General features: G+C 31.9%; 1 protein-coding gene across 1 annotated transcript in view; it reads right to left on the bottom strand.

Moving 5' to 3' along the window:
• The window catches only part of eag (potassium voltage-gated channel protein ether a go-go), a 159,004-nt gene that overhangs the window by 25,071 nt on the left and 120,969 nt on the right, over positions 1–12,964 (bottom strand). Inside the window, exon 3 of the mRNA XM_077431973.1 lies at positions 5,504–5,616. Coding sequence (XP_077288099.1) covers positions 5,504–5,616 — 113 coding nt within the window. The remainder of the gene's footprint in view (positions 1–5,503; positions 5,617–12,964) is intronic.

Genomic DNA, 12,964 nt, shown 5'->3' with positions numbered 1-12,964 from the left:
TCGTATATTGAGTGCTTTAGCTCGGCAAACATTAAAAATGTAAATAATAATAAAAATCTGGAAAAGGGCAGTTTTTAAAGGACAAATGCGCAATTCTTTATTCCCTTATCACGTAACGTATTGCCGGCTATGGGGGCGCGTAATCCCACTAAAAAGGCTCGGGAAACAATCCCCCATATGATCTTCCAGATAAAAAAGGGGATTTTAAGGATCGTTTCGTGTCCACGAGCGTATTCTGATACTGCGTTTCGGAGAACTTACACCTCTCTAATCCGCTTTAAAAAACCAACAAAAAAAAAAACGGCCAGAAATTGACCAATTCTAAACAACAATACCGTTTTTTTGGCACTTTCATTTTAATTTTTATGAATTATTATAACACAATCAAACTCAAAGTACAATTTGTTACAATCAATGGAATATTGTTACTTGATTATAGAATGTTTTGCCATTTTGAGAACACATGCCACAATTCCGCAAAACGCTCTATAATATACAATACAATCTATTTACTAACAGGAAGATAGTTTAAATATAATCATAATTGATTTTGGGCTTTATAATTCAATTGAAGTTATTTTATATACCGTTCATTACATTTTCATACATTGATTTTATTTGGAAATGGGTCAGATTGATTTAAAAAATGTACAAAAGAAAGCCGTTATTAATTTGGTCAGTAACTTTGCTCAATTCTTAAATAAGCTATACATATTTACAAATAATATGAATAATACAACCAGCGGTAAGCGTGTAATACTTTCAACTGCCGGGTCATAGGTTCATTCCTTATATGTGACTCCAACTCATTTATTTTCTATCAGAATTTGCCAATCTATCTGATTTCATTGTTGAAACGATTACCCCAAAATGGCAAAGTTCAAGATAATAGATAGCATCTCGAATTTATTGATCATTGTATAAATATTTGCTGTATTTCATATTTTTCCATAGATATTTCTATGATTTTGTATAAATATAGTTTTTTATTAATGTTTGTAATTGGCAAGAAAGGCGCAAATAAAATACACTATCAATCACTGATTCCTTGTTAAACAATAATAATAAGAAGATCAATTTGAGTGCCGTTGATTATTTAAACAACTAAAACTTATTAGTTACTGACCATTAATTAAATCAAATGAATAATTTTTCCATATGAAATTGTGGAGTATAGAAGATTATCGCATTATAAAAGTTTTGATTTTATTCCAAAAATAAATGATAATTATATCCAACCAAGCTTCCATCTACGAATCATCAAATATTGTACGAAAAGTTTGACGGATTTAATTGAAGCATGCAACCAATTCGACACAATAATAACAATCATGCAAAATCGAACATTGATTTATTGACACTTCATTGTGTAATTTTATTTATAGTTGTTTTTTAAATCGGACGAATTTCACACAAACACACACTCAAAAATGTGATCTGTTCAAAAACGGTGATTACATTTATATTAATTGAAAAAAATATGTTTAAACGGTACTTTGCAAACACACGTCGGCTACCGGCTGACCTGTAAATTATTTATATTATTAACAATTAAAAAACACGTCGGATTATTTATTACATATATATGTATATATATTTTGTATAATTTATGAAGACTAGGAATACAACTACTTTCAAAAATACACTACAATCTACGGAATTTTTAAGCTGGCCACATACACACACACACACTTGTTATATTACACAGCGATGCACATACGTACCTTTATGCTCTTTTACAATATTTATTTATTGTCAACAGGTAACATTGAAGAGTAAGGAGGGACGGGCGAGACAGAAAAATAGACAGAATAGACAGCAATCAATCGCCATGCGTGTTTAGCGATAGTTACATAGATAGATAGATAACAAACAAAAAATAGTGTAAAAAAAAACACAACGAAAACCAACAGTGATTACAAAATGTAATTTTTTCAAATGAAAAAATTACATCCTCACGCACACACACACACACACACAAACGATACTTTTCAAAGATATAAATATGTAAAAGTACACATCTGAAATACATATGTAAGACAAATTAGCGTGAAAATCTACTCAATACGAAAACAAAACCATTCGTGTCGGGTGTATTCGAACGATCGTAACAATTCAATGCAACGTTAAATATTCATTTAAAATTATAACATTTTCGAATGTGTTGTTATGCTCACACTGAAGGCAGGCGTTCACTTTTTTTCCGCACTTGTACGCTTCGCAAAAATGCAAATATGCGAATTATATCACAATGCCGCGTCTCTACAAGTGGCGAAATACTCGTATGTGTAGAGGGATGCAAAGAGACATTCGCGAACGTTCGCCGAATGTGTAGACGCAACGTGATGATTGCGTCGCGTACAATTGCTGCAAATTGGGCGCGTGCCTCAAAAGCGTCAAATACTATCGATATATTATAATATAATAAAATAAGCCTCATTACATATATTTTAAAAGGGTTCAAATTTTAATTTATGTACAGTTTGGATTTAATTTTTGTTTTATTTAGTAGCAAATATACTGATTCAATCGAAGCAAAGCTTTATGGTGTTGAGCTGATCAGTAATCAGTCGTACTGATAAGCTTGATTGATATGATTGCAAAATTGGAAATGAATGTGATTGTAAAATGTTTTTTTTTTTTAGAATTAATAATATATTAAAAAATTCAGTGTTTTAAATACCAAAAAATATATTAGGTGAAATATAGAAGAAAGATAAAAAGAGATTTATACATTAGTAATACATTTTTTATACATTTTTTTTATTATAGTTGAAAAGTGAGATGTGAATTTATAATTGACACAGTTTCAGCTACATTTTAAATTTCAGAACTTATTGAAATGTTTAGTGAACCTCACTCGACTTTTTTTGGAACGATTCCAATTGGCCATTTAAAGTCGGAAATGTGCTATGATTTTGATCATTTTTTTATATAATACAACATATTATAGTAGTAGTATAAATTAAAGTAAAACATAACATACTCGTTCTAGTTTTTTTAATTTATTTTTTATGGGTTGAGTCGAATTTCCTATTATTATATTACATGTATAATATCTAGTATTCTGAAAATTCTCCTCTAGCGATCTGTTGATAGAAACGTCTGAAGAAAATGTCTGTATATTATATATGTAATACAAGTGTGATTTATTTTTGTCAAAATGTGTAGAAATGTCCGTATTCCGTGTTCAAAGGCCAGAATTATTGTCACGTCCCAGTCTCTGTCAGGATGAGGATAAATTCCTCGGAGAATGTAAAATATTTTTAATACGGAAAACAATACATACACATGTTGTGTATAGCAATATGGAAATATTTGAAAACATCAAATATATGTATGTAGGTACATCATATTATATTATTTTTTTTTCGAAACTAAATTTAAAATATTTTATATATTTTATTGTTATCATTATTATAAATAATAAATAAATATCTATATGTGTGTATATACGTGCTATTTGAATTTTAGTGAAAAAAACATGAGTATTATATTCCGTTGAATTTTGAATGGCGAATTTTTAATCGACCCGGTTGTGTTAGAAGGCCACGGTAAACGCTCGAACCTTTTAGCGATCGCTTTTCCGAGGAAAATCTCTCTCGTTCCTCGTTAGTATTGATAGGGTATGTTTTTCAGTCGATTCTGTCGAAAGGTCCGTGTGTGTTGGGTCAGATAACGGTGACAGTGTTTCTTCCGAAGTGTTTCCGGTCACCATTTGCATAATTCAGTGGCGGCTCGTGACCTTTTTCCGCGATGACTGAACCTCCCTCGCCCCCTTTCAGTAGTTACGAGCCCCAGTTTGGCAACACCAGTTGTCCCCGTCGTCGTCGAATGTTTTTGTATGCGATAACAAATTCCTATCCGATATACGAGCCGTATTTTTTTCCCAACCATTACGTGTTTTTACTTTGATCGTGTAATAACAAAACGATCAGTGGAGTTCACTTAATGGACGAGCTTATCAAAAAGTACTTCGTTCTATGGAATTCAAGAGGATGGTATATAATTTATCAAAACATTTCAAATTTACATGTTAAATATTTAAATTTTATACCAATATTTGTATATAAATTTAATCAAATTGTATTTTTGTTTATAAAAAACATGTAAAGAAATGTTTCCTGTAAATATTATCATAATAAATCCGTTTCAAATGAATCATAACAAATATCTTACAACAGTAAGACTACATATGTATACCGTCGCGGTTTCGGAAACCGGAACACTTGTGATTTTACGATTTTTGGGCAATAAAAATATTGTCCCTTTAGGTGTGTGGTTTTTAATGATCGGGTCTTTTAAATATGGTTGTTTTCTACGATTTGAGTTCAGTTTAGTGTGAGTTTTCGAGGTGTACGGATCGAAATCGTCGAAAATAAAAATACCATGCGACAATACACTCAACTATCATTGGAGGAGAATATAAAAATCGCGGCTTTGGCAGACTCTGGACATTCATTGCGATCAATTTCTCAACAAATGGGACGTTTTGTATTTACTGTGTCAAGAATAATGAAAAAGAAAAAGGATTCTGGAACTTTTGCTCGTAAGAAAGGGACAGAAAAGATGCACATCCGAGAGACAAGATCGCCTGATAACTCTATTATCTTTACAGCAACGGTTCAAAACTGCTGTAGAGATAAGAAAAGAGATCTCGGATAAATTTTCAATTGAAATTAGTGATGTAACCTTAAGAAAACGACTCAGAGAAGCTGGACTGCACAATCGGAAACCTGCGAAAAAACCATTACTTACGAATTACCTTTACCTTTTTTTGTTGTTGTTTCTTTTCTTAACGATTGTCATAAAAATAAAGCACTATAATATAATCTACCATTTTAATGACTATGGGTGTTTATTTTATTTAAGATCACTGAAATTTCACGCAAAATCACATTTTTATATGGTGTTCCGGTTTCCGAAACCGCGACTGTATGTATGTAGATTTAGAAATGAAAAATGAAAATAATTTTTCACGTGTATTATTGAATTTTCCGATTTTTTTCTGTGTGTTTCTCTTTGTTTTGATGACGTATATATGTTTTTATAATATATTGCACATATCCGTGTACAAGGATAGTAGTTGTACGCGAAAAACCCAGAGATAAGATTGAAAATCAATAAGCACACATTTTCCTTTGTGATACGACCCGGAAAATCTAATAAGAACGTAACACTTTCTCGCCACGACACTACTACTGTGGCGAAAACTTAAGACTTTAGGAACGTTATTGTTTCGCACTGCCAAATCGAAAATATATATGAGCGTATAAATTCACATCTTCACTTTTCGCAAGATAGAAACCAACTGTGATTCATATCATAAATATTTATTAAGTATATTATATATAGAAAAATATAACAAACGGCATACCGTATTCGATATATGTATATAATATAATATATTGGAAGGAGAAATCGTGCTTTAGTAGTAATAGAATAAGTAAGTAGATAAAATAATAATAAAAATAGTGTGGCGAAAGTTTCGTTTAATACTTACTGTTCTTTTTGTATAGGAGGATCTCGAATTGGTCGTGGAGCTGAGCTTCCAAAACCTGGTCTATCCTTTCTATCGTCTCCTTGTCTGTCAATTCTCCGAACATGAAGGCACACCTGAAAATCAGCCATATTATTTGAAGTAGAATTCAATTAACAAATATTAACCCTTTTAATTCGTATGTCGAGCTGGGCTCGACATGACTATGCAAACTCTGTACTCGTATATCTAGCTCAACTCGACATGAACTTCAAAACCATTTTTAAAAGAAAGCATGAATGAAAAATATATTTTTTAGTATCACGAATCAACTGGTAAATCCTTGCGAATAGTTTCATCTATGTTTAAGATTTTTAAAGATCCAGTGTTTATCAAACTTGCATTTTGGTTTTCAAAAAAACAACTTCTTTTAAGTTGTCAAAAAAAAATAGATTTTCCTAGAATTGTTCTCAAACTGTCTCCTTAATGTAACTACATACACAATTTTAAGTCGGTGATTCTCAAACTTTTTTATTAAAAAATTACTGTTCTATCATAAATAATTACAAGATGGCAATTTTTTTTTACTATTAATAATACATAAATAATTACAAAATGTCAAAATGGTGATGTAGAATTTTTTTTAATTCAGTGTTTCTCAACTTTTCTTTATGTGGGTTAGTAAAGCTGATTTATCTTGCATTTTTAAAAAAGAAAACATTTTAAGAGTATTTTAAAGTAACGTAAGTAATACTTTTCATTGTAATAATTACAAAACCAAATATTTATTTTTCATTTTTGGAAAACGTAATTGTTTTTATACTATAATATGAACACACTGTTTTGACCAAATACGTTTTTCATTTGATCAAATCGAATAGTTATACAAAAAAATATATTTTTTGTTAAAATTTCAGTTAAAACTGGACTTTTTTTTTTAACAATATGTTTTCAGAGTTTTGTTATTTGATTTAAAAAATAGGAACCATATCTTATCTTCTATGATTAAAAGCATTCACTTCTTACTACTCTCCTTAAAAAGGTTCCTGATTTCAAAATAACATCGTTTTTGCAAATATTTGTGGATTTAAATTTTAGCAACTCAGTTGCATTATGAAAATCATATAGGGTTTCTCTAATTACTGATTAATAAGTGAATTTTTAATGCTTTTAAATAATTATGATGACGATATATGTATAATATATAGCCACAGCGTAGTGCACTGGTAGAGCTATTGTATATCAGTAGAGAGGTTTGGGTTGGTTCAAGTCCCGACCAAATACGCTGCTAGATCTTGTGGTTATTAAAAAAAAGATCGATCGAATTTCTGAATTTTCTAGATTAATTGTTGTGACGGATCCAACAATTCGGTATTCTGCCCTTTAGTTTCTCGCAAATTTGAGTTATTGGCATCTTGAATTTGTGGAATCTTATAAATGCTACCTACATAATGTATTTTTTGCAAATTTTCTGTGCATCAAAAATTTGTTGATAGTCCATAGATGTCTCAATTTAATATTATGTTTGAAAAATTATTTGTGCTTATGTATAAAAATAATCTAGCCATGTGTCGCCTTGGGGTAATTCTTGCCGTGACACATACATATGTATGTATAAATAAAATAAAATAAAGTAATATCTCGCAATAGCATAAATTCCTCATATATCCATTTACAAGTGCAATCACCATTATTATGCATTTTGCATATTTCTTCATAAAATCTATAGTGCTATACATTCAAGACGAGCTTCAAATATTGGAATTTACGTGTATTGACATAAAATTATCGGGGGAACTAATTTGGGTCATGCCGCTCGTATAAACTTCGGTGCAGTAAAATATTAACGTCATAACTGCCGGTGTGCATATAAGATTTTTATATTTTTTTATTATTGCACCCGCAGGAGGAGTGTGACGTTAAAATATTGAACCTGCACGGGAAATATTCAGATTTATAACGAGCCAGCGCCGGTGGAGTTAGCGGTCTTCGTTACGAACCTGGCCATAAAACGCTGAGACACGAACCAGTTTACTGTTCCAAATATGAGTCGTTAAAATCCTCCGATTCAATGATACGTACTGTGACACGGAATTTATGTATGATATAAAAACAAAAAAAAATTGTCCTGAGTGGGTCTCGAACTCATGACCCTGCTACTGATTCGAAACTCGAACGCGTTACTGTTGCGCTTATCACGGATTTGAAACTTGGATTTAAATAATTCATAAATTTTGTCGTATTAATATTATATATGTCGTGCATTTGTGACCAAAATGAGACCAAAGTGACTTAACATGTAGCCCCAAAGCACCAGAGGCCGGAAACATAAATACCAAATTAAATTGAAAATATTACAAAAATAAGTACAAAGATACAAATAATATACATAATCATAAAACAATAGCATTATATTAATAGCAGATAAAGTAAAAATATCAAATAATAAAATATAAAGTAGGGAATATCTTGCACCTATAGCCAGCACCAATATATAAAAATCAGCTGCAAATACAAAATATCCCTGCGAGGCCCAAATGGAAGAGAGAAGATTATTTATTTATTTATTTACTAGCTGAACCCGGCATGCGTTACAATGCCAGAATAACGCATACAATTCCCGTTCCCGTTCCCATTCCCGTTCCCGTTCATATTCCCGTTGCGTTCTCATTCCCGTTTCAAGTGATGGCTGGAGCTCAACTAACGTCTCTTCAACCCCGTGTCGACATAAACCAAATGGTAACGTGGTTACCGAAGGACACATTTTCTTGACTACACAATGGCGCTTCACACTTTTGCGTCGGTAAAATCGTAATTAAAAATATTATTACTAAGAGGTTTTTTCCCGTTTTTTTTTCACAGTGAGCTTCTTGGACATGCATACAACAAATCTTGAAAGTTCCATCGTAATCGGTTGAGTGGTTTAGTAGCCTATTTTTTCCTCTTAAAAAAGTCAAAAATGTTGTGACAACGATTATTTCCACGCCCTGAAAATATTTGGCTGAAAATTTATATTTATATTATTTTAGTACAAAACATAGAGTTGATAAGGTTTTGGTCGGAATTCGTAAGTCGGAAGTATAACTTTTGTCTTGTGTAAGTTTTCCTACATTTGTGTTCAATTTGTATTGAAAATGCTCATAGCCGGTATGAGTGAACTTGTATTGTACAAACATATGTTCGATTATCGAATTTTATTTTTTATCCTTCTAATATTCCTCAAATACATAGATAAAGTCGTAGGTTGGTCACATCCGAATTTTTTACATAAAGTAAATGTAATTGAAGTTTTTTTTATATTAGGTGGATTTTTTCGATGAATAATTACTAGACGGTACAAACTATTTATAAAGAACGAATCAATGAATCAAATCGATGTGTTTTACTTTATTTAATTACATTTTCGGATGTGTTTAATTTAATCTTAGACATTTATGCCAACCGAAAATTTAAATAATGTAGCCAAACTCTCACAATAAGAATGCCAATATGAGAGTATTTTTTGCGTGAAACATCGGGAGAGTTTGCAAAATGCAATTGAACGTTTTTGAAATATGAAAACATGCAATTGAACTTTTTTTATTATACATTTGATTTCCCGGTGCTAGCACCGGGATCCCGGGATCGGAAATTCCCAGGACCGCAATCCCGGTGCTGAAGTAACCTTCCGGGATTGGAAGCATTAGTTATCACAAACAAATAACATGGTATTAGACTATTATATATATATGTATACCAATTGAAAAAAAATCCAATGGGTACGTAAATCAAATAGATTAGCATAAAAATCGATTCGGCTCGAAAGCATTCCTCCAGTTCACATCCTAAGCACGTAACTCGTAATTTATACATGACGCGACCTGTGCCGTAATAAATTTAATTGTATACGAAAACGTTTGAGAAGCTCTGAAGGCGACGAAACGAGTCTCGACGAAAGTCTTCTGTAGTAACGTATGCGAAAGATGCGAGCGCCATGAATAACAATGAGCACATACTTTATGTTCAATTTTTTAGCGGTTCACCTCGAATCTCCAAGAGAGATAAATTGGTAACGCGAGCGAACACCAATTTCTTTTTTTTTGTATTTGTATTTTGGAGTTTTCTCGCTCGGAAAATATAATACGAGAAACGTTTCCGCGGATTATCGCAGCATCTCGGAGGCGATCTTTCAACTGTAATATTCCAGCGTTCGCTATTTCCGGTAGGGAAATAGTCATGCGAGAATTGGAAATGCGGTCTATGATATGGAAAATGTAAAGATACGATTTCCACGAATGCCACTTTTGTTAGGCAAACATTTTTTCTATATGTATGTACATATGTATATACAGACGAACTTGTATGCGAAAATTAAAAAAAAAACTTGTTTAAAAAACGTTTTTTTTGCATTTGCCGTTTTGACAGTGGTGTCGTAAGTGAGACAGAACCAATTCAAGTGTTATATTGAGTTAAAATAAATGTCAATTATTTATATTTCCATGTGATGTTGCCATGAGAAAGAATATACATACATTGTAGATATACATATGTATGTATAACCAGCAACATAGCTCAGTGGTTAGCGTGTAATACTATGAATTGAGGAGTCATGGGTTCAATCCCTGACCAGGTAGTGCTGACCAGAAATTGGATAAATGTATATAAGTGCGTGGTGTTGTATTATTTCGATGTCACGAGTTCAATTCCCACTATAGTCTCGTAGTTGGCCAGACTTTGGTTTATCGAGATCGATCGTTTCATTACGAAATATGTGGATGCATTTTCTATTTCACTATTTTAACAACGAAGTTTTGACAGTTCTAATCTTCGACATGTGGGATGACAAAAACGAAGTGGGACGACCTTAAAATGGCTCATAGTATGATAAAAGGGTCGTAAGATATCGCAGTTCGGAAGATACGCTTTCAGTCCAAAATCAATCCAAAAAGTTGAAATCAGAGAGTTGAAAACAAAGATAAAAGAGAAATATTAAACAAGCGGCGAAAATGCCTTGGCCAAAGAACAAATATTTTTATCTTTTATTATATAGCACATTAGTGAAGTAAAAATATTATATATACATATTAGAGATAATGAGAGCCTATAATGCAGATTTTATAAGATAAAGTCTGAAAAAGATAAAGATATAGGCGTTCAAACAATTAAAATCTGACAAAACGAGCATGGGGTGGAAAGTCAAACATATAAGCGTGGTCTAGTGGTGAATGTTGAATTATTTCGTACTTGATGTTACGAGTTCGATTCCCCGCTAAGTCTCGCTGTTGGTCAGACCTTGATTTGTCTAGGTCGATCGTTTCTTATAAGAATTTGCCAATTTTTCTAATTTTCATTGAAACGATTCCTGTAAAATTGGCGTTTCCTTCCCAACTTTCTGTTGCGAACCTTTAGTTATTGTTATATCTTAGGTTTCGCCATATTGCTCACCATAGATGTCTCTGTGGTTGTTTATCGAATATCAAATTCGTATTGTTACATGAAAGTTATTCATCGTTATTTATCGTCTTAATACGATGTTTGTAATATATGTATACTGACCATAGATGTCAGATATTGTATCTATGTAATAATTATGTGGACCAGGAAGGCGCATTTGGGGTTTACCTGTTAAGCCTTCCTGGTATATTTGTATATACATATGTATGTGAAAATATGTATGTAAAATAAAAAATAAAATAAAAATAAATAAAAATGCTGCATAGTTTGTAATAGGCCTTCCTGGTATATGAATATGTAAAAATAAAAAAAATAAAATTTTTTGTCAAGAAATACAGCATTGCTCGTGCGTATTATTTGACTTTTATTTTATTATATATTAGCGTTTCGTATTTTGAAATATAAACATTAATAAAATTTCAATATATAATGCGTAAGTTGTTGATATTATTAATTTATTTTTGGTATACGTATATATTTTATATTAAAAGAAATTTATATATTTTAGACTACATAAGTAATTGTCAACGTAATGTTATGGACAACAAAACTTACATTGAATTATATTGTAATAATATTATATAGTTAAATAAGATATAATTTTAAAAATATATATATTTTACATCCTTTTAATGTTCTCACGCTACATCGGATCGTCTATAGTTACAATTTCATCATAAAAATTACCTTGTATGATCAAATAAATAAGGTTACAGGCTATTTAACAAAGGGTTAGTTGTCGCCGTTTCCAAATTTTTTGGATTCTAAAAAGTGTTTATTATGATTATTATTCACCATCGAATTAGCGGGTGCAATTGAATTCTCTACCAAAGGCCAAACTTTGCAAAATGGCAAAGTTTTAAAGCGTTCAGAAAAATGTAAGAAGTACGTCAGACCGATAGGCGTCGTGAAACTAAGTAAAATGTTGTAAAAATATACATATGTAAAAAAGAAAAGCTCGTTTAATATGGTAATACAAATTGTTTTATATGTAAAAGCATATTATCTAATGTATCATTTCGAAAGAGACTTTGTATATATAATATGTATATATATATATATGTATGTATGTAACTGTCGTTGGGTACTTTGTAAACAGGCATGTTTCTATGACGATATATTTTCTTTTCGATTAAAATAAATTCGCCTGTTTAAGCGGTTTATATTACAAAAACCGAGTGAAGCCGGGTAAAGCCACTAGCTATTGATAATGATGACGTCATAACACTGTATTGGCGTGCGGTCCACACATGCGGTAAATGCGGCGAATGCTTCAACATTTAAAACAGACACGAGTGTTTTCCACTTTTGATCAGTATTTATCCACCCTGTATAAGCGTACGGGGTGTCCTTTCCGACCGAAATTGATACGAGCCGAGATCACAATGGCTGTGTAATTAAACGCGATGAATAATTACATCGCTCAGATAACTCGACTCGGTTGTATATTGTGTATGTACATATACTACATATGTATTTGTATAGTATTCCTGCAGAATTTTGTACGCTATATTATATATTTATGTATAGGTCGACTCGAAATTAACCCATACGCGTATTTACATGAAAATAATTAATTAATTTAAGTTTCCAGCGAGAGCGGTTTGCCGCTCAAAGCGACATCGTCTCCGACCGCCTTTCGTTTTGATTAAACCACAAATTTTTGTTTAGTATCCAAAGTGAACTAAGTACCTTTTAAAGAACCCGCTAAATGACTGTGTTCAGTGATTGAAATATTTCTGAGATTATTTGATATTGTCGAACCGATCTAGCATAGCCAATTACATTTCGTTTCAGTTTCGCATTGCATTTTTCTATTTAGCCAGTAGCATAGCTCGGTCGTTAAACTTCTGCTTAACACCGAGAGGCGCCGGGTTCGATCCCATGAGCTGACCTCGATTGAAAATAATTTTTCTGTAGTATATCTGTAGTGCTGCTGGTAATACTTGGATATTTTTTACTCCAGGTAGTACGTTTCCTATCAGAGTTTGCCAATTTTCTCTGATTTCATTGTTGAAACGTTTCCCGATTAAAATTGACTAAAATCCTTCC

This window comes from Arctopsyche grandis, chromosome 6 (genome assembly GCF_051622035.1).
Source record: "Arctopsyche grandis isolate Sample6627 chromosome 6, ASM5162203v2, whole genome shotgun sequence".
Lineage (NCBI taxonomy): Eukaryota > Metazoa > Arthropoda > Insecta > Trichoptera > Hydropsychidae > Arctopsyche > Arctopsyche grandis.
Note: the sequence above shows the minus strand (reverse complement) of the source record. Positions and strands in the feature narration are given on the sequence as shown.